Here is a 26,246-nt window from a genome sequence, read left to right as displayed (position 1 = left end):
GCCACCCAAGGCTAATCCAGTCTTAATGACCCATAAGCTCTGCTTTATGGCTAAACTTTTGTCTCCAGTCTGTGTGTTCCTTAACCTCATCCCCCAAAATGCCTAAAACCTTTTGATTTAACTGATGTATAAGGCTCATAATTTGAAGTGAAATGCTCTTTAGAGCTTTAAATAAGTTACACATACTGCTTTCCCTTTATTAGATAGTTTGTTATTCTCAAAGGATTGCACTCAAGATAGGATTTTTTTTTTCCAGACAGAAAAACACTTGCTACATACTTGCTGCTAGATTAACACTTGAGATTGTCAAATGCTAGCTTCATCACTGAGAGCCCTCTTCCTCTCTGAGGTTTTCCCTGATCTACAGAGGTAGCACTACCAGCTGGTACTGACAGATGCCAGACTCGAGGTGTTAGGTGATATATGAAAACACGAAAGGCAAAATTAAAATGGGCTCATGAAACTTATTTCCTAACCTTTTAAGCACTTACTGTTTTGTTTGAAACATTCTTGTAACTGAATTGAACACACTGGAAAGTTTTGTTTTAGTAATACTAAGGAGAAGGGGATGACAGAGGATGAGATGGCTGGATGGCATCACTGACTCAATGGATGTGAGTCTGAGTGAACTCCAGGAGTTGGTGATGGACAGGGAGGCCTGGCGTGCTGCAATTCATGGGGTCACAAAGAGTCGACATGACTGAGTGACTGAACTGAACTGAATGCTTTTTCAACTACTAATTCATCTATGAATGGCTATATCAAAAGACAGTACTGTGTATGACTAGAGAAAATATGGATGTGATTCATCACATATATATTTGGAAAGTATTGCTTGGGTTTTTTAACTTTGACTTTCAGAAGTGAACTAGAGATATGTAAAGAATACAGTATCCACATTATAACGTTACTCATAGGAGTGGCTGAAAAGAGCAGGGCTACAGTCAAGTCAGTAGTACGTTAATAAAATGAACAGAACCCATTATAACAACAGCTCTTTATTACATGGATTCAAATACACAGACCAATCGTGTTCTCTGAAATTTAACAACTGCATTCAGTTAAAACCTGTTAGCGCATTCCTCAACACTAATTCTAAGGGGCTTCCTTTGAAATCCCTTTACAAAGCCTTGTGCAAAGAGGTTAAGCACCAGTAGTAAAGACTGTTGCTAGCAGTTTTATTTCACCATCATCATCAACAACAAACATGCAGTTTTTCCCTTCTATGTACAGGGCATTGGAAAATGGGTGCTACACTCTGCCTATGGTACAAAGTTTATAAATACAATATACCAATACAAAGTTGAAGCCATTAAAAACATCTTAGTAACAACTACTAGGAGATAATTAAATCTGGAGTGTTGATGGAATCTATGAAGAGATTTAAAACCAACACACAAACTCAAACATTATAATACATGTTTTACTTGGGACGGGGTGAAAGGGGAACTTCTTAGGTGCTACTGGAGGGTTTTCTCAGTTGTTCCAAGTTTACTTTCTTTCTGCTATTATCTTTAAATACTGCAAAGCATTGTGAGCTGCATCACTCTGCGCACTGCTGCAGGAGATCCCCGAGCCATGACAGACCGTAATGGGACTGGTGGACAGTTCAGCGAGACACTGGTACTGTCCGTTCGCACTCAGTTCTTCTGCAATGACACATTCAAACACGATGATTAACGCCGCATGCAGAGAAAGCAGATTTTTGTGTAAAAACAATTTTTGTTACTGTCCCTCTCCCCAAGCACCTTTTTATCTGCTACTCCACCTATCAGGTGCTATTCTCTATTCGTAAGAACCATTCAGTTCTTAAAATTAGTAAGAAGCATTTCGTTATCTAAAAACCATCTCAGGTTTCCTTTTTCCAAATTCATAAATATTTTTGAATGCATGGTCTCTTAATCAACCACCTTTCCTGATCATCTTTCTGCATTAATCCTCCAGGTCTACATCATTCCCAGTATATTAAGACATTGCACCTGACTCATTATTCAATCCCAAAGTAGCAGAGAAAATCAGAAGTTCCTTCAGCCCCTAAATACCCTATTTTCTCAATAGTACTAGCTCTGATGAGCTAGGTTCCCCCCAAGTCACTGAGGCTGGGCTAAGGGATATCAAATTCCTCACATACAATACTGATGTTAAATCAAGATACCAAATACACACATGAACACAGAAATTAGCCAGTTACCCACTGCATTAAAAGAAAACCCACGCTGACTTGCTTTCCAATCTGTCCACATTTGTCTATTTGAATGATCATGGGCTAGAAAAAATATAGAAGTTGATAGCTGGGATGAGATGAAGCTACAAATTGTCCCCATTTATCTCCCAGAACTGGAACACAGTGACAAAGTGGAGAGAAGATGTCTGGCCCAGCCCCCACAGACTTGGTATTTGTTCTAGAAATGTGGGTACCCTTTTATTCATCAAGATGTCCATCAGGGCTAGTATAACAGATATTATGCTGGCAGGGACTCTTCTTCTAACCTGGCTCTACTGACCAGCTATGTCATCTCAGGCAAGTTTCTCAACCTTTCTTTGTCTTACTTTCTTCACTTATACCTAAGATAATAGAAATTCCAGATGTTCAAGATGGATTTAGAAACACCAGAGGAACTAGAGATCAAATTGCTAATATCTATTGGATCACTGAGAAAGCAAGAGAGTTCCAGAAAAGCACCTACTTCTGCTTTATTGACTATGCCAAAGCCTTTGACTGTGTGGATCACAACAAACTGTGGAAAATTCTGAAAGAGACAGGAACACAAGACCACCTGACCTGCCTGCTGAGAAATCTGTATCCAGGTCAAGAAGCAACAGTTAGAACTGGACATGGAACTACAGACTGCCTCCAAATCAAGAAAGGAGTACGTCAAGGCTGTATATTATCACCCTGCTTACTTAACTTATATGCAGAGTACATCATGAGAAATGCCAGGCTGGATGAAGCACAAGCTAGAATCAAGACTGCCAGGAGAAATATCAATAACCTGAGATATGCAGATGACACCAGCGTTATAGTAGAAAGTGAAGAGGAACTAAAAAGCCTCTTGATGAAAGTGAAAGAGGAGAGTGAAAAAGTTGGCTTAAAACTCAACATTCAGAAAACTAAGATCATGGCATCCGGTCCCATCACTTTATGGCAAACAGATGGGGAAACAACAGAAACAGTGACAGACTTTACTTTTTTGGGGGGTCCAAAATCACTGCAGATGATGGCTGTGGCCATGAAATAAAAGATCCTTGCTCCTTGGAAAAAAGTTATAACCAACTTAGACAGCATATTAAGAAGCAGAGACATTACTTTGCCAGCAAAGGTCTGTCTGGTCAAAGCTGTGGTTTTTCCAGTAGTCATGTATGGATGTGAGAGTTGGACTATAAAGAAAGCTGAAGGCCGAAGAATTGATACTTTTACACTGTGGTGTTGGAGAAGACTTTTGAGAGTCCCTTGGACTGCAAGAGATCCAACCAGTCAATCCTAAAGGAAATCAGTCCTGAATATTCATTGGAAAGACTGATGCTGAAGCTGAAACTCCAATCCTTTGGCCACCTGATGCGAAGAACTGACTCATTTGAAGATTCTGGGCAAGATTGAAGGCAGGAGGAGAAGCAGATGACAGAGGATGAGATGGTTGGATGACATCATCAATTTGATGGACATGAGTTTGAGCAAGCTCTGGGAGTGGGTGATGGGCAGGGAAGCCCGGCATGCTTCAGTCCATGGGGTTGCCAAGAGTTGGACATGACTGAGTGACTGAACTGAAGATAATAGAATGTACTTCACAGGATTAGTTTGAGGATTCTGTGACTTGAAATATGTAATGTCCCTAGAACAGTGCCTGGCACACAGTAACTCTATAAATCTTTGCTATTGTTGTTTATTATTACAACTGTACAGATGTTATCTCTCTTTTTATTATTTATAAGAATGGGATACATCAGTGATATGTATTACCACTCTGGTAACTGTATATAGTCAGAACCCTCTATTATAATAGACATTTTGTTTGTCAAACATATTTTGAAAAGAAACAAGTTTTGGGACAAGCCAAAGAAAAAAACAATCATACCTATATCCAAATATGTTATATTAAAACCTTGTTCCTTCGCAATTTCACTAAGCAGCTGGATGTAATCTGTATTTGGAATACTGAGGAGGCTTCTTTTCAGTAAGTTGATCTTTTCACCAGGAGAATTCCTTAAGGAATGCCAAGTACAACCTAAAGAATGCCCCACCATATTTGTCTGAAAAACAGAGATTAACATTAAGACTCTTGGGTTGGGTTCCAATGCTACTATGAGTATTAATTAAGCAATCAACATTTTATAAAGCATATTTAAATGAATACCATTTGGTTAACTTTCCAGTTTAAACTAGACAGCACTAATAAGCTCACACATTTATCAAACAACACAATATTAAAAAAGAATGTGCAATGAAATACTGGAAGTATTTCAAAATAACTTTGTATAGCATAACGGTCTTGTTAATATGTATAACACATTTAAGAGCATGATAAACAAATCTGCAAATACAGCTGACCCTTGAACAATGTCACATGTATCTTCCTATATGGACTGGCATCCATACTTATCCTCTGTTTATTCCAATACAAATTTCAATGTTATTAAGCTTCATAAATTTTGTTATTCAAAATAATACACAGACAACAAAAAATCAAGTAATACAGAATTATAAAAGCAACAACCCCCATACCTACCTTCAGTCCCCTTTCCAGAAGCAATAATTTTCAACTTTTAATTTTTAGTTATTCTGGTGGTTACCTTTGTAACAGAAATGAGAAAGCTATTGATCTTGTGTATTAATTTTTGATCAGTTACCTTGATGAATTCTCTTATTATTTCTAGTAGTTTTTCTCTAGGGCTTTATAGGGATACAATTATATTATTTGTAGTTAATGATCATTTTTATCTCCTCTTATTTCCAACCTCTTATTGTTTTCTCTTCTCTGGTTACGTTGGTTGATACTTCTAGAACAAGGTTTAAAAAAATGGTATCAGTGGGTATCCTTTCCTTTATTTCTGAAATTAATCGGAATGGATATAACATATATACATGTACCCAAGATTTTGATTTTTTTCCCCTGAGGTATGTATTTAATTTTTAAAAAATCTTTTAAAAAATATTTGTCTGTGCCAGGTCTTAGTTGCAGCACCTAGGAGCCTCAATTTTGTGGTGGCATGCAGAATCTTAGTCGCAACATACGAGACCTAGTTCCCTGACCAGGGATCGAACATCTGAGGTACACATTTTAAATCACAATAGGGATATTTTAGAAGCATTTATTAGTAGTGACTACCCAATATTTTTTGGGCATCTATTGAGAGGATTATGTTTTCCTTCTTTGACCCATTACTGTAATTAATTATAGCAATAGATTTACCAATGTTGAAACACCCTTGCAGTCCTAAATAAATTTATATAGAAATTTCTCTCACATTATATATATTGCCTGGAAGAGTTTAAACAGCACTGAAGATTATTTCTTCCTTGAAGATTTAACAGAACTCACCTGAAACCTAACTGTTTTGTGACTGTGGTGTCATCTCTGATCCAGTCTTAAAAGAAATGAATACAATGTTTTATATTTTTCTATTAAAAAGTGAAACCAAAATTATATTACTTACCTAGATATAGTTGTTTCTTCCTACAGAACAAGCCCTTTTTTAAAATCATGAGCTTAGGACACTCCTATAGTTTTCACTTCTCATTTTGTACCTAACATCCTATTCTCAGATAATGGACCATCATTCATACCTACCTACATTTTGTGTAGCCCAATCTCTTATGGATGCCCAGTTGCCTACTCAATTTTTTCACTTAGCTACTCCACGAACACTTCAAATTCAATATATCCTATATTTAACTCATTATCTGCTCCCCCTTAAGCCCTACTCACCTTCTCTGTTCCCCATATTACTAAATGGGTAGCACCATCTAGGTAGCTGCCAAGCTAAAACTGTTTACTTCTTCCTTTTTCCCTACTCTCTACATCCAGTTATTACGCCCCCATTCACTTCCGTTTTCTAAGTAAGTTTTAAACTGACCATCTCAATTGCTACTGCCTTTGTCTAGGTCACCATCATGTCTCATCTGCTTTTCTGTAACAGCATTATAGCAGGTCCCTATAACTCTAATATTCATTCATCCACCATAATGCAGCCAGTCATTCCCTTCTAATGTATAAATTAGATTCTCTCCTTCCTATATTAAATTTATTTAATGACTTTATGCTACCCTCAGGATAAAGTTCAATCTCCTGAACATAGTACTTCCTGCAAGATTCAATCCTTCTTTACCTTTCCTGCCTCATTGCTTGAGACTCCCTCCCTTCAAATTCAGTGCTCCAGCCATCCAAAATTACTCTGGATAACATCAAGTGTTTCACTCCTGGTCTTTGTACATGGTCTTTCTTCTCTCTGGAATTCTTTTCACTGCTGTTATCCTATAGGTCTCAGCTCAGACATGACTTCCTCTAGTGAGGTCTTCTTGAAAGCCTATCTTGGTTGGGTCCTTCTTCTATTGTCCCAAGAAGCCCTTGTAAGGCCTAGTCTGCAGGGTTCTTTTCTTTCTCAGTAGGCTGGCTGCAAACTCCTTAGGGCCAGAGACTATCTTATTCACTATATACTAGTATCTGGCATAAATCTGGGCAAATATTATCACTTTCCTAAATGTTTGCTGAGTGGATAAATGAATGGACATCGAGCGATGGGAGTGAAATGTCAAGCAGTGGGAGTGAAATGTCAATCTGAAGGTAAAAACAGCACTACTGACCTACCATCTTTAGAAACCATCATATGATTCTGAATTTGACTGTGCTTCCCAAGCTCTCTTTCCTGGCCACCCCTGTGACTCTGGCTCACATACAGCAAGCACCTAAAAACTGGGGTAGTGTATTACTCAACAGCTGAGAGATTTTTGAAAAACCACAACTCTGTAGTATACCTATACACAATGAAATCTACAATCATGTGTTGTTCCGACAGCAACACATGTTTAATCACATTAACATCACACACCTCTGATCATTACTCACCAAAGAAATGTGGTTCTCTGGAGAAATATTACTGAATTTGGCAAGAAATTTCTCAGCAGCATTTCTCTTGGCTTGTTTCTTTGATGCCCCCTTTCCTAAATAAAGGAAAAAAAGAGCAGTAGGTTAGAAAATAAATTAGTGTCCATAGAGATTGACCAAATGTTTAAAGTACTATGTTTGATCAGAGAACAATCTCATGGTTTTCATATACTATTCTTTTACTGACCTGACATCTTTACTTGTTCTGTTTCATGCAATTATTCACTGTTACACTTTTGAAGGCATTTCTTTAGCAGTTTATCTTTAATAGTTAAACTTTCTGTTTTTCTTCAACAGATGTATCTCCTTATGTCTAGCTTTAATGATCCATACTTGGTTTAATTCTGATGAAATATTCAAATTTACCAAGGTAGATTTGAATTACATCTCCCATCTTTCAATGTCTACTTCTGGCTTATAATCTCCTGTACACTGATAACTATGTGGAATTTCTTCAACATGAATAAGAAGGGCATAGGAGAGGCTGGAGTTGAAAGATACCATAAATATAATCTATTTCCATGTTTAGAGATTTAAAAACTCAGGCCTAAGCATGGAGATTAAGCAACTTGCCTAAGCTTGCAAATCAAGGACTGCATCAAGAACTGAGGTGAGGTTTCTGCTTCTGGCTCAGGGCTTCCTGCACTGACCCACACTGCCTCTTGGGGGCAAACAGCTGCTTCATACTTCAGACTAACATCTAGCCAACTTAAAATTTCATTTCAAGCCACTTTTAAAATGATAAAAATATACTCAAGAAATTAAAATAGAAATCCTTAGGAGTACTTTATTAAGTGACTTTTTTCCTCAAAATTTGTGGCTTTCATAACATCGAAGTTGCTCTAAGACAAACGGTTAATTTCTACTTTATTTTTATTTCACTATCAGCCTCTTTGGAGAAGGAAATGGCAACCCACTCCAGTGTTCTTGCCTAGAGAATTCTGTGGACAGAGGAGCCTGGGTGGGGCGGGTCGCACCAGAGTCGGACACGACTGAAGCGACTTAGGATGCATGCATGCATTGGAGAAGGAAATGGCAACCCGCTCCAGTATTCTTGCCTGGAGAACCCCAGGGACAGAGAAGCCTGGTGGGCTGCCGTCTATGGGGTCACACAGAGTCGGATACGACTGAAGCCACTTAGCAGCAGCAGCAGCCTCTTATCAATTATCTTCTTTTTAAATGTAATCTTCTCCTAGTCCTTCTGTCTTCTAGAACAGTTACTGAAGTTCCAAGAGATTTACTACTGCTTTTTTCTCCAAAATGATGTTTAAGTCTCTATTATATCAATGAAGACTGTTTAAAGAGTCAATTACTTACTTGCATGTCCATTACCAACCCATGATTTTTTTTTAAAAATCAAATTAAGAAGTATTCTTTTTTTTTTTTAGAAGTATAAGTATTCTTAAGCCAACTATTTATACTTATTAATAAACTCAACAGCAGAAAGTTAGAGACAGTAGACTAGGAGTGTGTCAGTTTTTTTTTCCCCCAAAGAAGTATTTGAGACGAAATCATAGCAGAAATTTTTTCATCCTCTCAAAATATTTCAAAGGTTTTCAACTGTATCACAGTAGAAAGAAACAAATACCAGTTTCCATGAATGATTCAAGCCTGCAAATTGTGGTATATTCTCTCTTATGAGCAGGTCCTCCCTCCTGGGAAAGGGTATATTCAGGAAGTCTCCAGCCATGATGAATAGCCAATTCCTAGAAAATCGAGATGAGCCTTTAGTAGTAATTTTTACTATGCAATGGCTCAATCACATTAATGATATTCTCTCATGGTTTTGATCCCATTTCTATTTATATGTTTGCAGAGAACAATGATATTCTGCAGTATTTAAGAGACGGTCTTCTATTCCCCACAGATATTCCTGCATTTTACATCTTATAAGCCCACGACACCAAAACTGAAGCAGTTTCCTGCTGTGAATGGTGCTCTTCCGTTAAGCTATAGTGAGCTGGTTATCAAAGAGGTCAGACAGAAGGATAAGCTACTCTCACCCTCTTTGGGAACATGGGAGAGGACATTACTGGTCTCATGGCCATCAGTCCCCAAAGTCTCTTCCTAACTAACCTTCTATACCCACGGTTGCCTAACTGACTGCATTCGATCAAGAGCAGGTGAGGAGCAGAGACCAAACACAGACACTGGATGAGACTGAGGAAAGACAGAGATAAAAACTACAGAAAAACTCATAGAGCAGGAAAGAGACCAAATGACTCGCTGGATAACAGGGAGGGGAGTTGTCCAACAGAGCACATGGATAATCTGCCAGAAGGATGTTCTCACATAGAAATTCAAAGCTGAATATATTTTTTGGTAGAATAAGCAAGTAAGCAGACGACTTCCCTTGTCCTGTGTTAGGTAAATCAATTTGGGTCCTTTATAGTCTTCTGTCTCAACAGAAGTAGAAAGAGATTTGTCACAAGAGTGGCAAGAAATATTCTTAAAATATAAAACACTCTACCCAGGTGCACTGAGGTCCTACTGATCTCAAATGAGAATTCCACAAACCAAAGGCAGATACTGTATATGGAAGAAAATCCAAAACGTAAATAAATATGAAAATAACTTCAAGTTAGTACTTTAATATCTAACGATCATAACTAGGAACACAGAATGTTGTACCACCTAATCTTTAAAATATTAATTCCTTCTCTTAGCCCTTATGATATTATCAACATTTATGACATTTTTTTCCAGTAGACACAAGGTTAAATATGGAAAAACTGTGCCACTTACCTGTAATGAGCCAATAGGATTAAGCTGGTTCTTTGGTTGCTTGGAAGGGTCAGGCATTAAGGGATCAGGAACTGCAAAGCTGAACATTTTTATAAAGGGTTATAAAACAAAATAATCTTCCCCAAATTATTAAATAAAGGATAAGCATTTTCTATTTAGCTCTCCATGCCTTTGCTCTTGTGTTCCTTCTACATGGAATAACACCCTTTTCACCCACCTCTTCTATGGGGATCTGATCTATACCTCAGCCAAGGTATACCTCAAATGCAACTTTCGCTCAGAAGCCTATTCTTTTACCCCAATGGGACACAATTTCTCCCTTCTTTGAACCATTGTAACATTTGGTTTGATACTTTCTTAAGCAATTATTTTACCATTAATTTGTACACTCTTACAAATACATTCTATTTGTCTATCCATCACCATACCTCTCTCCTGTTCAGACTGTAAAACCCTTGATGGTAGGGCCTATGTATTACTTACCTTCATAAGGCCTGCTGTGCTTTATATAAAACAGATGCTCAATAAAAAATGTATTTAAATAAACACACTATTGTTACAACCTCATGAAAAGGGAAGACTAACAGGATGTTTAGCTTAGCAGTGTAAACCATACAGATCGCAAATGTAGCTTTTTCATCCAGATTTTTAGAAGAAAGACTTGGCCTGACTACCATCTGCTCTACGCTAGGATAATCTTCCTAAGGTTTACGTATGTGTGCTCAGTCACCAAGTTGTGCCCAACTCTTTGCAACCCCATGGACTGTAGCCTGTCAGGCTCCTCTGTCCATGGGATTTCCCAGGCAAGAATCCTGGAGGGGGTTGCCATTCCCTATTGCAGGGGATCTTCCTGACCCAGTGATCAAATCCTCATCTCCTGCATTGCAGGTGTTATTTTTTTTTTTTTTTTTGATGGCTGGCATGAATCTGATTTGAACATGTAGGGACTATGATTAAGGAAAAAGATAACAACCTCTTCTGAGTAGTGTGAGCTTACCAGTTACGTGGATGACGGGTGTCTAACGCAGAACAAGCTGCATTTCAAGATTACTGCCACCTTGGCAGCAAGTGTTATTTCTTCCATTACCAATGAGGTTGTCATCGCCACTTACTAAATTTCTTTTCTACCTGCCAGAATTTCAAGCTTTACATAGGCTGATGAGATATGAACATTCATTTACAATGCTGTACACTGAAGCTACCTAAACAATTGTGATGGAGAAGTGAGAAAGTCTCTTCATCCCATCAGGCCACTTTAGGCCTGATTTACAGCTTAGTATTTCCATCTTCTCTGTCAAGAAGCGCAAATACATAGTAAACTTTATTAGCCTTTTTTTTTAGACAAAGTGCCTATGTGCAGAAAGGACACTCTGTATGTTCATTTCTACAAATATATGCAACGCTCTGAATTGACCTTTGGGTTGCACAAAAATGGCATGGCCATCACCAGCAAGCAGAGAATCTAAAACCCACCATGCCATCTGGCATGTTCAGAAAACTAGCATAAATCAATTACAATGTATGACCCTGCAGAAGTAAACATCATGTTATGAGAGCCAAGGCCTTCACTGGTTGGTTCTAAATGACAGTTTAGAGCTGCTAAGTACACAGGAAGAGGACTGCAGGAGACCCTAAACATGTCCCTAAACAGGAAGTTTTTCCAGGGCTGGGAAACAAAAAACAAACCATCCTAAATTCTCATAGGCCTCTGCTGTCAGCTATAAGCAGACATACCAGAATGCACTCCCAAGGACACCTGAATGCATGTAAAGGGAAGAATTTGAAGGCAAAACATGCTCCTCTTGGATATGCCCATTAGAAACCAAAAGACACCACTTTACAATACGAGAGATGCTCCAGGGCCAGTGCTCCTTCCAAAAACAACTAATGTGATAACACATGATTTTGGAAAGATATGTCAAGAATAAACATCCCATTTAGCATCCTCTTATATTTGGTATACGTTCTCTTGGTGAAGGAAATCGTCTCCTTACAAATTCAAATTTCTAAAAGAGTACTTTTAGCTGATGTTTTTCTGTCTCACACTTTGTTTTCTTCAGTGTAGAAACAAAACTCTTAATACAGTAAGATATTTGTCAGAAGCACTCTGGTTTTCTACTCCTGTACCTCATCTGGAAAAAAGAAAAAAAACCTAGTTTATGAGAGCCTTCATCTAATAATGTTGTTTAGTTGCTAAATCATGTCTGACTCTTGCAACCTCCTGGACTGTAGCCCACCAGGCTCCTGTGACCATGGGATTTCCCAGGCAAGAATGCTGGAGTGGAGTGCCACTTCCTTCTTTGTCGTCTAATAAAAACTGGATTTAATTTCTTATGGATAAAGTGTCTTTAGGGGATGACAGGTCTTCACAAGGAGATAGAATTTTATTAATAGAGCTAGACACTATCAACTGTTTACTTTGTTGCTTTTGTGAGCATGATCAAACTTTTAATCTTACCTCAGCCATGATATTTTTGAGCTGCAGAATACAAAGAAATTTAGCTCACCAAATACTTGCATTGGCTTTCAAAATGTTTATGGCAGCCTCTGCAGCTCTATGTTTCGCCAGCTTCTTACTTGTACCTTCACCTGAATTAAGGTTAAAAAAAAAAACCAAACAACTCTTTACATGCTGAAAAAATGTGAGGCTTGGATACAGGTTTGCATAGTACAAAACAAAGTCACTACACGTATTATATATACACACTAGGGAATAAAAACATACACTATATACAGTTATACATTGAAATAAAATACCATAAAAATTAATATATTAAAAACCCCTTTGATTTTAAAAGTGCTAAGTATTTAATTCTAAGTATACTTGTATAAAAATCTTTATTATGTCTACTTTGTATATGTTTATTACATAATACAGCAGACTGTCACTATGTATGCTAAAGAAAAGCAATTTACTTTCTTTATTCCTAGAGAGGAAATTCTTTTATACCAAGAAATTTTCCTTAAAGGTGGCACTTACAGCAACATTATTGAATAGCAAAATGTGCACATTTTACTCTAACAGCCCCTCCTATACTGGATGAAACCCCTCTGCTTGGCTAACCAGTCACTGGCTACCTGTTGGATACAGCGGGGGAAGGTTTGTTTAGGGAATGTGAGAGATTACATTGTTATGTGTCTTTCATACAATCTGTGTCCCTTACATGGGTAGCTAAGGGGGTAGTAGAGACCAGGCCTGATCACTGAGACTGACGCCTATTATCAGTAAGCAACCACACAAGTAAATTATAAATTCAGTCTTTTTCCTTCTGAGTTCAAACTAGGTGTTGAGAACTTGTCCAAAGTTGTGTCAGAATGGCACATCCATTCCTCTGATGTAGAGGAAAGGAAAGAAAGGGCACGTGGAACAAACGTCAGATGCGGTTCTCAAGCATCAGAGAACACAGACACCACACTCATTTATCCATTCACATAGGTATTAGGCATACTGTATTCCTTTGAAAAATGTGGGAATTAGGAGCACTGACACTCTGCACTGAAATATGTGGGAATTAGGGGCACCGACCCTCTGCACTGAAAATTCACGCTAATTTACAGTCAGCCCTCCATATCTGTGGTTCCTCCATTTCTAGCTTCCTCGGTAACTGCAGATTCAACAAACTGTGGATTGTGTGGTCTTGTAGTACTTACTACTGAAAAAGACTGACATCTAAGTGGACCTGTGCAATTCAAACTGTGTTGTTCAAGAGATAACTGTAGCAGAGAACTAAGCAGAGTCCCTGTCCTTAAAGAGCATACAGCCTAATGTGTGAGATTTTGTCTATAAAAATGATGTCTGAAAAATGAAGCGTCACAGTAGGCCTAAGTGCAGGTTGTAGGGTAGCCTACAGAAGGGGTAGCTCCGGTACTCGTAGTAAGGACTCAGAAAGGGTTCATGAAGGAGGAGATAACTAAACAAGGATATGAAAGATCAGTAAGTCGGTGAGAGCTGGGGGATTAGGAAGAGCACGGGAGGCAGAGAAAGAGCCACTGTGACGGCTCAGAGGCAACACAGAGCACGTGTTCTCAAGCCCCAAGTTGTTGGGACAGTACGAGCTTGAAGGAGGGAACTTCGAGATAAAGGTCGGACAGTTGAAGGGCAGAAGGAGAGTCCAAAGAACAGTCTCCTCAATTGTGCGTCTAAAACTTTAGGACCTGCCTGGGAATTTTGTTAGAACACATACCAAGAGTAGGTGTACCTGGGTGATAGCAAGGCTGCTGTTGACCACACTTTGTGAAGTAAGGTTGTTAGTCATGTTAAGAAATTTGTATTCATTCAGAAGGTGATGGGAAAACCACTGAATGGATTTTAAGAGTTTGAATACTTCAAATGAACAGATTTGAATGCCAGAAAAAATACTCTGGTTTTTTGTGTGGAAAAAGGATACCACAAGACAGAAGCTAAAAGAGCAGCTACGAGACTGCAGCTATATTCCAAGTGGCTCAGACAACAGCAACAGGAAGAGGAGAGAAGCAGACAGATTCAAGAGATATTTAGGAAGTAGGATCTGATGGCATAATGGACAACGCAAAGAGGGAGGAGAAGAAATCCAGAAGGTGGAACTCAAATCTCTACTGTGAGCAAATGAATGATGGCAGTGCCTATACTGAACTGGGGATTGCAGGGGAAATGGATTTGAGAGAGAAGATGGATTCAGTCTGGGACAATGAGAGATGGAGGTGTCTTTGGGTCATCCAAGCAAAAATGTCTAGCAAACTCCGGGTGATGCACTGTTTCATAATGGCGCCTGGGCTAAAGACAGAGATTTCAGAATTATTAGCCGTTAGGTAGTATTTGAAACCATGGAGGTAGATACGCTTGCACAGAAGACAGGCCAGCGTGAGAAGAGTAGGGGGACTAAGCAGTAGCCACAGGTTGTTAATCTTTCACATAAAACACACTGAGATGGGGAAAATGCTACTTTTTCTTGAATTTTCACTGAATACTTAAGGACAGACCAGCTAAAGCAGTAGTGTAATGTTGAATCTGTCATTCATATGAGAAATTTCCAGCTAGAATCTAACTACAATCCACCTGCCCCATATAGACAAAAAAGGTTCAAAATGTTCTTAAAGGGACTTCAATGAAAATAGCGGACTCCAGATTTTCATGGACACAAATGATGCCTTCCGGCTACCAGATGGTGGAACTTCAGCCTTTTTACTGAATTTCTTTCTTGGCATTCTTCCAAATTAAATTTAGTATTCAATATTTCATGTTTTCAATTAAATAGATACATAAGAAGTAAAATGTCTACATTTACAAATGGGCTACTTCAGTTATCATTTGCTGAAGTTCAGTGACCATAATCTGAATTTTGAAACTTCGCTGTCATGTGACCTTGAGCATGTTTCTTATAATCTCTCTGGACCTATTTCCTCATATATAATAAAGGCGATAACATTAAAATATCTGTACAGTGTCAGGAACTAGAAGCTACTATGTATTACGGTGTAGTTGAGCCTTCCGCCTTCCTCATTTTGCTTGGATACGGAACCAAGTGTGGTACAGTGGACCCAGAGTGCCAAACGAGTCCGTACAAAGAGGGGAGCAGGTCGGAAAATTCTGGGGTCATGCCTCCTGGCATCTGCTATAACCTATGGAATTTGACAGCACCTTCTGATTCAGCTATGGCTGCTCCAAGAACCTTTCCTGCTTCTCCCTAATTCTTGGAAGAACCTTAGGAGGCTCTTAGGGTATGTTTCTGAGCTTCTCTTGATATCTGGGGAAGAGAAAATTAGGGAGAGAATCAGAAAGTTGCAAAGTCCAAATGACCTGAGAAAGGCATCAGTTTCAAGAGACTGCTCCTCACTGACGTCTCTGGCAAAAAGGGCACTTTTTCCGAACTGAAAAGCAATACCCAAGTCTGGACCACCAGCCCACATGGTCATGGGGTTAATACAGACCTGTGCAGGTTATGTCACCAACGGTTACTCTGAAGGTGAAAGTGGGCACGTGTATTTGCACATCGGATCTTTCACATTCATAAACCGGGATGTTCTTGGTCTTCATGCCGTATTCGTGTAATACCTGAATCGGTGTTTTCCCTGGCTTAGCTGTAATCATCTTCCCCAAACTGCAAAAACCAGACAAAGCTGTGCGTTGCATGTCAAAGCGGGGAGAGAAGCAGAAGCAAGCAGCCATCACCGGTGACGCCGGAGGGACCGAGCTCCGGGTCGGACAGGGTTAGAGCTGACGATGCGCGCCAGTCTCCGGGCCCCGCTGCGGAGGTCTTAAAGAAGATAACTTGAATGCGGGTAGGAGGGATTCGCAGGGGAATCGAGAGGTACGGCGGATGCTGCATCCTCCCAGGTACCAGCCTGCAAACCCCTTTCCCTCCGCGGCAGCCGCTCTCCCCCTCCGTCCAGCCGGCGCGGCCCGAGGCCACGGGGGGGCGGGTCCCCGGCCGGCTTGCGGCCGAGAGGGCGGGGTGGAGCGCTCGCTGGTCCGCCCGCCCGCCTCCCTGCAGCCGCTAGGACGCGAGCTCCGGGAAGGGGCTTTACCCAGAATGCTGCTGGATAGCCGGCTCCCCCGCCCCCTGCTGCCCACCACTCGGGCCCTGCCGGGCTCGGTCCCGATCGCTCAGAAACTGACCTGAAGGTTCCGCTGTCCTCGCGCTCCATCGGCGGAGCCGCGGCGCGATGTCTGCTCTGAGACATGGCAAGAAGGGACGGCTTTGCGGGAGCAAGAGCAGTGTAGAGCGACGTCCTCGCTTCCCCAGTGGGCTGGTACCCGAGAGGACGGATCCAAAGCCGACGCCGCTACCTCCTCCCCTCTCCTCACTGCTTGAGTTCTTCCCGGGGACGGGCGGGGCCGGAGGCGGAGCCTCGGTGCGGCAGCGCAGGTCCCGCTCCCGGCCACGCCCCCTTCTGTCCCTGCACCGCCGCGCTCCTTGGCGGCCCCGCCCACCCGCTTGCCGGGCGCCTTGGCGCCCAGTCCCGCCGGTCCTCTTAGCCCGGGCTTTCTCGGCTGCAGCCGGTGCCCTGCCTTCGGCCCACCGGCTCGGAGAGACCGCAGTTCTGTGTCCTTAAAAGGAGGCCATTCCCTGCCCAGAAAGAGGCTTGTCGCCAGGCAGGCAAGCTTCAGAGTCTTTGAGGCCTGAAGCTCAGCCTTTTTTTTTTTTCCTGGCCAGGTTACGGGGACGGGGAAGAGGAGGGGTACGTCACTTTAAGAAAATGATTTCAAAATTCCAAAAGCAGAATTGCTGGAGAGCCTCCCCGGGCCTGGGCCCGAAGCCTAAGACTCGCAGTGTATCTGCTCCTGAGGGCTCGAGTGGGTCCTCCTGTCCCGGAGCCCTGCGTTTAGGTGCTCCCGGGCACGTCCGGAGACCCGCGCCTCTCACCCAGGGTGGGCTCCTTTGTCTTCTAGGCTTTCGTTGCCTTGGTGAGTGCTGGGCCAGCGGATGCCAGCAAGGCACGTTAGGAGTAAACGAAGGCTTTTCTGTGAAACCGTTTCTAATTAATGCTGTTTCTGAATACCTATGTTGGTTGTGATGGCATTTGCCTGGGATGTACCACCTTTGTTGGGGATCAGACAGCGACATTAAGTGTCCTCTGGCTGGCTTCTAGGGGTTTTGCTTGCCACGTGCAGAAATGACTCCTTGTGTCTTCTCATTTCTGGAGATTCCCTCGCACAATTTTATTCACACGAAGGGACATTATTAGAAACTTTTTGTTACTCTGAAGCCCTGGATACTAGAGATCAAATGAAAAAAAAAATTATCCAGAATCTAATCAAGCTGATTGAGGCTTGAATTAAGCCTGTTTTTATCTTCCTCCACCTCCCCCTTGTATAGATGTTAATATATCAGTTGCTTTTCACTGATATATTTTAATGAATATCTTACTTTAAATACCACATAGCCACTATTTCAAAATGTTAACATCCACGTAGCTGTGGCAGTACATTATTTCAGCACTCAGATTTGTTTATGAAAGTTATTTTTAGCCATTAAATTCCTTAAAAACAAACCTAAACTTTATACTGCTCTCCTTAAATGTTGAGTAACTGGGATAATAATGGTGAAACAAAAAGAAAATAAATGCAGCAGGACTCTGTTTCAAAGAGATACATGTAGTAGCTTAAGATAAGCCCCTAAATCAGAGTTGATGCAGTTACATTTAAATATGTTTCATTTAGTATTTTGTAAAGTTCTGCATGCAATTGTTTCCTTATATTCTGTGAATTTATATTAATCACTTGGTTTTGTAAACATACAAGGAAAATGAATGAAATGTTCAAAGAATAAACTGGACTATAACAGAGAAACAGTACTTTTCTGTTGCCAATATTGGCATGATGGATTTGTGAAGGACTTCCCTTTGGACTAGGTCCACTGTAGATGGTGTCCAGGGCTAATGTTAGTGGCTAAATTGTATTGTTCCCCAAAGGGCTATTTGCTTCCTTCAAACCTGGCAAACCACTACTGTGAGCCTCATCAAGGACATTGGTGATATTTAAAGATTACTAGTTTTCTGTGTATATTTTAGTATTATAGACTGCAATTCCAAATTGACTTGCTTTTAGTGTATCATTTTACACTGTTAATCTATAATTCATTGCCTGAGCATACCAGGGAGGCAGTGTTGTGAATTGTATAGTGGTAAGCTACTTGCTGAGCCCATGCTTTGTATTTTTCACGTGTACAATTATATTTAAAATCAAGCAAGGCTTAGTTTTATGCCTGATTTTCTTTGAAAATATGGATTTGTTATCTGAGGGTTGCAGTGGCTGATATTTTGATTCAGTATTAATATGTTTGCTGCTGCTACCAAGAGCTTTGTCAAACAAGTTGGAGATGGAGGGAGATTAGTTCCTGTTCCAAGCCTCAGTGAGGCTGACAAATACCAACCTCTAAGTCTGGTGGTAAAGAAGAAGCGATGTTTTCTGTTTCCTAGATATAAATTTACCTCAACACCTTTTACACTGAAAGATATTCTTCTAGGAGACAGAGAAATTTCAGCTGGTAAGTTTAAATGTTTGTTTGGGAGTGATTACTCATTCACGTATATTATTCGTGATCTAAATGTAGGTGGTCTGTGCTACTTACGTTCGTAATATTTACACATTTTCATTGATGAAAGCTTTTATTACTGTAGCATAATAATGTTAACAATGCTTAATGTTTGTATAGTAGCAAATCTCTTATTGATTGAATAATTTCAAATGTATTTTATGTTTATTGTATAATTTAATTTTAGTTATTTTATAAGTTGTTTTAATCAGGTCAGTTTAGAATATGGCATAATAATATATTTCTTCATTTATAAAATGGGGCTGTTATTCAGTCTTACCTATCTCACATGGTTAAATGAGATTAAATTAATTTGTGTTTATTTTTTAATTCTCTTATTATGATTGGTAAGCTGAAATGTATTAACAGGCTATTTTAGAAAGTAAATTGACATTTTGCCAAACTTTTCTTATAAACACTTGTTTTTCTTTCAACTAATCATTGGATCTTGATGCTTAAGTGTTCTGTTGGCTGAAAGAAAATTTGAGTTCATTTAAAGTACTCTGGATATTTATTTCTCTTGTCAAATTAATTGAATTGCTCTTTTTCATCTTGATTTGAGATGGTACCATTCTCAACATTTGGGTAATCAAGTTTTAAATGATAAATTAACGTATTACTCTATATTTATATTAGATGAATTCGAGACATTTAAAATATTGATTTCTTGTTTTAAAGGTATTTCATCTTATCAGCTACTGAATTATGAAGATGAATCAGATGTTTCACTCTATGGAAGACGAGGCAACCATATTGTGAATGACGTTGGGATTAATGTTACTGGATCAGATTCCATTGCAGTAAAAGCTTCATTTGGTGTAGTAACCAAACATGAAGTGGAAGTATCAACATTACTCAAGGAAATTACTACACGGTCAGTATAATAATCCTTAATATACTTCCATGTTTTCTTTAAACATTTTAATTATATAAACTTCATGACAAAGTGTTTAAAACATTTATAACATTATGTTATAACATTATAACATTCCAGTTATATTTTACTAATTTGTTTGATTTATTTGAAATACTACAAATTAATCATATACTCAAACTTTGGATAAGTGTAGATATCCAGAATCATTTGGTTTAAACAAAATTTAATTTTCTGCAAGATGGCTTTTGTTCTGCACACATTTTGCTAAATTATAAGATTACAAGACTTCAAGAACCTACTTGCAACAAATACACTATAAGTTTCCTCCAACAGACTCCTCTAGTACACATGTTTTAACGAAATAGTAAAGGCAGATTATTAAATTTCTTTTGAGCACACTTTCTGATTTGTATTAGGACTGCCTTGATTTACTTTTAATTAAGGTGGATCATGAATAGTAACACATGATAAGCAAAAGTATACTTGATTATACATAGTTAGATGATACAGATTCTTGTGAATGTCTGTCTTCTTGATTTTAGGAAAATTAATTCTGACCACAGTTTGATACGCCAGTCAAGGAGCAGCAGAAAGGCAGTGTTGTGTGTGGTCATGGAAAGCATCCGAACCACACGACAGTGCTCACTGTCTGTGCACGCTGGAGTTCGTGGGGAAGCCATGAGGGTAAACCATTAGACTCACTGGATTTCTGTACTCAAGAGCTGCAATGGGAATTTAAGTATTCAAGAGCCTTGTGTATTTTGTCAAATATTGAAATTAAAGAGCTGCAATTGTATATAGGATTTTGCACGCTAATGGTTTTGGTTTAGAATATGAAGAAAGAAATCCAAGAAAATTTGAATTATAAACATGTAAAATAAAGTGCACAATGGAGTCCCTCAGAGTACTGTTTAAATGCTGTTTTAAGAATACAGACTGAGTGTGTTTATTGAACTCTTCGATTTTATTTTTAAGTGATAGTTTATACTTGAATTTAAAAGTTGAGTTTATATTTTTATATTAATTTTTCTAAAATAACATTGTCAGTAGCCAAACATGCTTCATTCAAAGTTAAATCCTCTAAAAAATCCTGAAAAGTTATTTGTGTTTAATTTTTAGCTCAATTATGACATTATTTGTCATTGCCTTTCACCTAATAACGACACATAATGATGATTTGTTTTATTAAAATTAATTATTAGAAAGATAGAATACAGTGATAATCTTTTCAAGTCTTTGCAAATAAAGTGGCTACATTTAAGTGCCCACCAAATTGTTTAATATTGTATCATTTTGGGGGCATGAACTGAATGAAACATTTGCTTAATTGTTGGTGATTGCTTTGGAAAGCTGCTAAAAGCTCTGGGGGCTTTGAAACAGTGGATACAATAGGCTAAAAACAAATGTAGCCCTTAAAGGCAGTGGATTTGCAGTTGGAAAGTTCCTATGACCCAAAGCATCACCCTTGTGGTAGCACTAGTCATTGGCTTGGATACAAAGTAAATGAGAAAGTAATAAGTATTTCCTAATATAGATCAGGAGTCCCCGGATCATTTATTTGAACCTCTGCTATAAACAGTTGAATTCAAGTAGGATAGTTCTTTACTTGGAGGGGTGGAAGAGTTTGTTTGTTTTTGGTAGGATTGTAGGGAATGTTTTGTTTCTCCAAAAAGATATCCTTTACATGTTATATTCCTTAACAATGTTGTTTAATTTATTTAATATAGTTTCATTTTATGGATGAACAGAATCCCAAGGGAAGGGACAAAGCTATTGTTTTTCCAGCACATACAACCATAGCTTTCAGTGTTTTTGAACTCTTCATTTACTTGGATGGTGCCTTTGGTGAGTGAATGATTTACGTGAAACACTGAAATTATTATAGTGAGAATCTCTGTCTCTGTCTCTCCCTGAGTGGCTAATGATGAAGAGTGATGCTGTCAGCACTGTTGATATTATGCTTGGGTGAAATGACTGGGAAAGACCCAATAGTCCCTCCTTCCCCATAACCTCATCCCTGTTTCTTGGGGAAAGCGGTAGACTTCCCAACACCCCACTTCCAGTTATAGTTGAGAGCTAGAATGCAATCCACTGGCAAAATATTTCCTTGACTAACATGGGAAAATAAAAATAACCTTCTAATAAGTAGTTTTGGGGCTTCCCAGGTGGCGTTAGTGGTAAAGAACCTGCCCACCATTTCAGGAGACATTAAGAGACACGGGTTCGATCCCTGGGTCAAGAAGATCCCCTGGGGGAGGGCGTGGCCAGCCACTCCAGTATTCTGGCCTGGAGACTACCGTGGACAGAGGAGCCTGGCAGGCTGCAGTCCATGAGGTCGCAAAGAGTCGAACACAGCTGAAGTGATTTAGAACTCAAGCAGATAGTTATTGAGGATGGCAAATAGAGGAGGTATACACAGTAGGAAAGTGTCAGGGCACACTAGCATAAGACAACCTTTCTTCAGGTTTTCCTTTCATAGACCCAGCTCTCCTGACCCTGGACTACCTAAACCCTTAAAGGTACAAGTACTTCTCTAAAACCGTCATCTTATATGATACTGCAGTTCAGGTCACTTTAAATTTCTACATTGCATCAAGTTTTAATATTAGGAGACCAATCAGCTCAAATCTAGGTAAAACCCAAGGATTAGGCAAGGCCATTTATAAACATTTTTGTTGTTTTTTATTTCCTTTAAACTTTTGATTTTGTATTGGAGCGTAGCTGATTAACAATGTTTCGATAGTTTCAGGTGGACAGAGAAAGGACACAGCCATACATATGCATGTATCCATTCTCCCCCAAACTCCCCTCCCATCCTGTCTGTCACATGACACTGAGAAGTGTTCCCTGTGCTATGCAGGAGGATCTTGTTGGTAATTCGTTCTAAATACAGCAGAGTATACATGTCCATCCCAAACTGTCTTAACAATCCTTCCTCCCATTCTTCCCCACCCCTCCCCCGGCAGTCATAAGTCCGTATAAACACTTTTATAAACATTTTTAGACCTGTTTTAGCTTTTGCAGTTCTGTTGGAAGAGAGAATGACGAGTCAAAAAAACAAAACAAAACATGTTAATAAATTTTGTTTGGGACACTAAAGGGTGTGAAAAAAAAAGTGAAGTCGCTCAGTCGTGTCCGACTCTTAGCGACCCCATGGACTGCAGCCCACCAGGATCCTCTGTCCACAGGATTTTCCAGGCAAGAGTGCTGGAGTGGGGTGCCATTGCCTTCTCCAACTAAAGGGGGTAGGTTTTTACAATTATATTGATCATTAGAGTATATACTGATATAACTGATAATGTCCATCAGAATTTAAAATTACATATATTTTAATCTTATTTAAACTTTTAGGAATTTATCCTACACATATACTCACACATATGTGAAAAGACATGTATAAAGATAGTTCATAATAGTAGAATTTTGGAAATAACCTTAAGATGGAGGGACTGAAAGAAAAAATTAAAAAGCTTAATGTCTAAGATTTACAAAACTAAATGAGTTTAGAAGAAATTCAAGTAGACTATCAAGTGATGTTTTGCCAGTCTGTAGCTTTTCTACTTCTGCAGCAGCACCCTGGGGTATTCAAGCACACTGTATTAAAGATTAAAATTGCACTGAGTCTTTAGGGACACCTTCTATTTCATTACCTGCTTATTAGAGTTATGGAGTTATGAAAATATCCTTTAACACAGGTACTTAACATAGAGGTAAATCATCAGAAAATGAAAGCACCGTTAGAGTTAATAAGAAATGCTGCACGGACCCAATAGAAGTAGATAATGACACACTTGCTCTGTTTATGACCCCAGACATGCTAATATGCTAGTAAGTGATGCTTGCAAAGAACTGGAATGACATGTGTTTTTCAGCAGCTTTTTGGTTTAAATTGATTGCCAGTAATGACAGTGATATAGTAGGGAGGAAGAATCCTTCAAAACCTGACAATGCAGTCTGTTCCTAAGTACAAATCTCACATGTGTTTACATATATCTGTCGGATAAATTCCTAGAAGTGTAAATAAGATTAAAATATATGTAATTTTAAATTCTGTTAGATGTATCAATTCTATCAGTTTATACTTCTAATGATCAGTATAATTGTAAAAACCTGTATCCTTTAGTGAACTAAGGTACATCCACACAATAGAATACTGTGAAGCTGTTAAGAATTAGCACTAAAGATACTACTGACATGGAATAATCTCTATGATATTTTAAAGAGATGTATATCTATTAATCTTGGAACCTAAGATTTTATATATGTACATACTTACATACATATGTACATAGCCTTTATGCCTGTGAAATATATGGAGTATTTCTATAAGTACACACAATAGTAGTTACCCCTGGGGTATAAAGCTGAAGCTGGGGTCAGTGAAGAGACTTATTTATCATTGTATCCTCTTTTTGTACTCTTTGAATTTTGTACCATGTAAATGTTTACTTTTCTAAAAATATGTGAAACTTAACTTAAAAAATAAAGTGAATGGCATGTGCCAGAATTCAACCACAATTAAAACTTCCAATAAAATATGAGTTGTTCAGATTATAACATCTTCTAAAATTTTTTTTATAGACCTTTGTGTCACTTCAGTGTCAAAAGGAGGATTTGAAAGGGAAGAAACGGCAACATTTGCACTGCTCTACAGATTGAGAAATATACTATTTGAAAGAAGTATGTCCATTGAAGATTTTGTTCCTTCTCAGATTAACACTTGAGGTTCTCTTTATTAATCTTGTCTTTAAGAATTTGAATTTAAAAGCCAAATTTCATGACTGATTGTTTAGATTTACACATAGTTATAAATGCAGTCTAGCTATACATTTTTTTATTCGACTTTTAACACACGTCTGTTTTTATCCTTTTAGATAGAAGAGTGATGGACGCCATTTCTCGTTCACAGCTTTACTTAGATGATCTTTTTTCTGACTATTATGACAAACCTCTCAGCATGAGTGATATTTCACTCAAAGAAGGTACTCACATCCGTGTTAACTTACTTAATCACAACATTCCAAAAGGACCTTGCATACTCTGTGGAATGGGGAACTTTAAAAGGGAGACAGTTTACGGGTGTTTTCAGTGCTCTGTTGATGGGCAGAAGTACATGCGACTTCATGCCGTTCCTTGTTTTGACATTTGGCACAAGAGAATGAAATAAAATGGCAAATGAATGTACCTTGCTGGTGTTTTGGGTGCAACTGTACCACACACCTTTCCAAAATTATCTTGGTTCACTTTGATGAATTGTAGCAAATTAAAGAGGGGGAGGAATGAGAAATTAACCTGTCTGGGCATCATTTTTCCCATTTATAACATGGAGATGATAATAGTGTCTACCTCAGAAATTGTCATGAAGATTAATAATATTGTTCATATTGGAAAGGCTTACATATAAAATTCAGAATATAAACATTCCTTCATAAAATCTGCCAGTTGCATATACTTTGGAACTTAGTCTGCCATTTTACATACAAAACTTTTGAGATACGTGTTATTTTTAATCGACTTTGAATTCAATATTTGAGGATGACAGGAATGGACAAGTGGCAACTTTTTGATGCCTTAACTGTTGCCCTAGGTTTGGTAAAATGAGAAAAATGTGTTAATAATTTAATGTAATCCTAAATGTTTAATTGTGGTATCAAATTAAAAGCACACTGAGCTCAGTATGGGGTTTTGTGTACATAGTTAAGCGTGACTGATAGTAGTAATGGGCTGCCATTCAATGATGTAGGTACATATGTGCGCACCAGCTTTGTCTTTATAAGAACTCACTACTGTCATTTTAAAGTTAAGGCAGCTGGGACACATTTACTTCTCTTCTTTGAAAGTGTTCAAAACACTTAACATACTTTGTTCTCAGAGACCTTTTTCATCTACTCTGTAAGACATATGAAATTTTTTCATGCACAAACCTAAATAATTGGCTCAGCTGGTAAAGAATCCACCTGCAGTGTGGGAGATCTGGGTTCTATCCCTGGGTTGGGAAGATCCCCTGGAGAAGGGAAAGGTTACCCACTCCAGTATTCTGGCCTGGAGAATTTCATGGACTGTATAGTTCATGGGGTCGCAAAGAGTCGGACACAACTGAGTGACTTGCATTTGCACTTACTTGCATTATTAAAATAATTACAGAAGTACTGTTAAAATTTCAGAACTCAAAGTATATAGTACAGCAGTCACTACTAGGCATATGCCAATGAAGGTGTTAGGCAATTGTGTAAATATGAAATATTTACTTGTTTATGTATGTAGAAGGGTTAAAATTTTATTTATTTAAATGTGAATAGTTTTCAAGTAAATTTCCATATTCATATGACATCATCTATGATTTTTTAAAACATAAGTTTAAAAGTACTTGGTATGAAAATAATGGGATAGAAAGGTTAGAATTATCATAGGATAATTTCCAGTATAGCTTTCATGACATTTTTGTTTTGCAGAGTATATAATTCAGATGCAAATATGAGTATACTGATAAAAAAAGTGACTTTTTTATAT

General features: G+C 38.7%; 2 protein-coding genes across 2 annotated transcripts; one reads left to right on the top strand and one right to left on the bottom strand.

Annotated features, from left to right (window-relative positions):
* Window positions 1–1,239: 1,239 nt before the first annotated feature.
* On the bottom strand, window positions 1,240–16,555 carry PRKRA (protein activator of interferon induced protein kinase EIF2AK2). The gene is made up of 8 exons (XM_052635682.1): window positions 16,441–16,555; window positions 15,753–15,922; window positions 12,353–12,434; window positions 9,846–9,924; window positions 8,689–8,806; window positions 7,062–7,156; window positions 4,074–4,248; window positions 1,240–1,649 (listed from the first exon to the last, which is right to left on the bottom strand). The coding sequence occupies exons 1-8, from the start codon at window positions 16,503–16,505 to the stop codon at window positions 1,492–1,494; spliced, it is 942 nt and encodes a 313-aa protein (XP_052491642.1). The 5' UTR covers window positions 16,506–16,555; the 3' UTR covers window positions 1,240–1,491.
* A 2,045-nt stretch (window positions 16,556–18,600) lies between these two features.
* On the top strand, window positions 18,601–24,903 carry PJVK (pejvakin). The gene is made up of 6 exons (XM_052636014.1): window positions 18,601–18,811; window positions 19,538–19,733; window positions 20,279–20,420; window positions 21,464–21,581; window positions 24,318–24,416; window positions 24,611–24,903. Exons 1-6 carry the CDS (start codon window positions 18,601–18,603, stop codon window positions 24,901–24,903), a joined length of 1,059 nt encoding a protein of 352 aa, XP_052491974.1.
* Window positions 24,904–26,246: the final 1,343 nt, after the last annotated feature.

This window comes from Budorcas taxicolor, chromosome 2 (genome assembly GCF_023091745.1).
Source record: "Budorcas taxicolor isolate Tak-1 chromosome 2, Takin1.1, whole genome shotgun sequence".
NCBI lineage: Eukaryota > Metazoa > Chordata > Mammalia > Artiodactyla > Bovidae > Budorcas > Budorcas taxicolor.
Note: the sequence above shows the minus strand (reverse complement) of the source record. Positions and strands in the feature narration are given on the sequence as shown.

What these genes read in the sequence shown, in the direction of transcription:
- PRKRA (XM_052635682.1), bottom strand. Translation starts at nt 16,505, where the DNA reads ATGTCTCAGAGCAGACATCGCGCCGCGGCTCCGCCGATGGAGCGCGAG. An exon ending in GAGGACAGCGGAACCTTCAG is followed by an intron (nt 15,923 to 16,440) that starts GTCAGTTTCTGA and finishes TGGTTTTTGCAG; the next exon opens with TTTGGGGAAGATGATTACAG. An exon ending in TGGTGACATAACCTGCACAG is followed by an intron (nt 12,435 to 15,752) that starts GTCTGTATTAAC and finishes ACCTTAATTCAG; the next exon opens with GTGAAGGTACAAGTAAGAAG.
- PJVK (XM_052636014.1), top strand. Translation starts at nt 18,601, where the DNA reads ATGTTTGCTGCTGCTACCAAGAGCTTTGTCAAACAAGTTGGAGATGGA. An exon ending in AGACAGAGAAATTTCAGCTG is followed by an intron (nt 18,812 to 19,537) that starts GTAAGTTTAAAT and finishes CTTGTTTTAAAG; the next exon opens with GTATTTCATCTTATCAGCTA. An exon ending in CTCAAGGAAATTACTACACG is followed by an intron (nt 19,734 to 20,278) that starts GTCAGTATAATA and finishes TCTTGATTTTAG; the next exon opens with GAAAATTAATTCTGACCACA.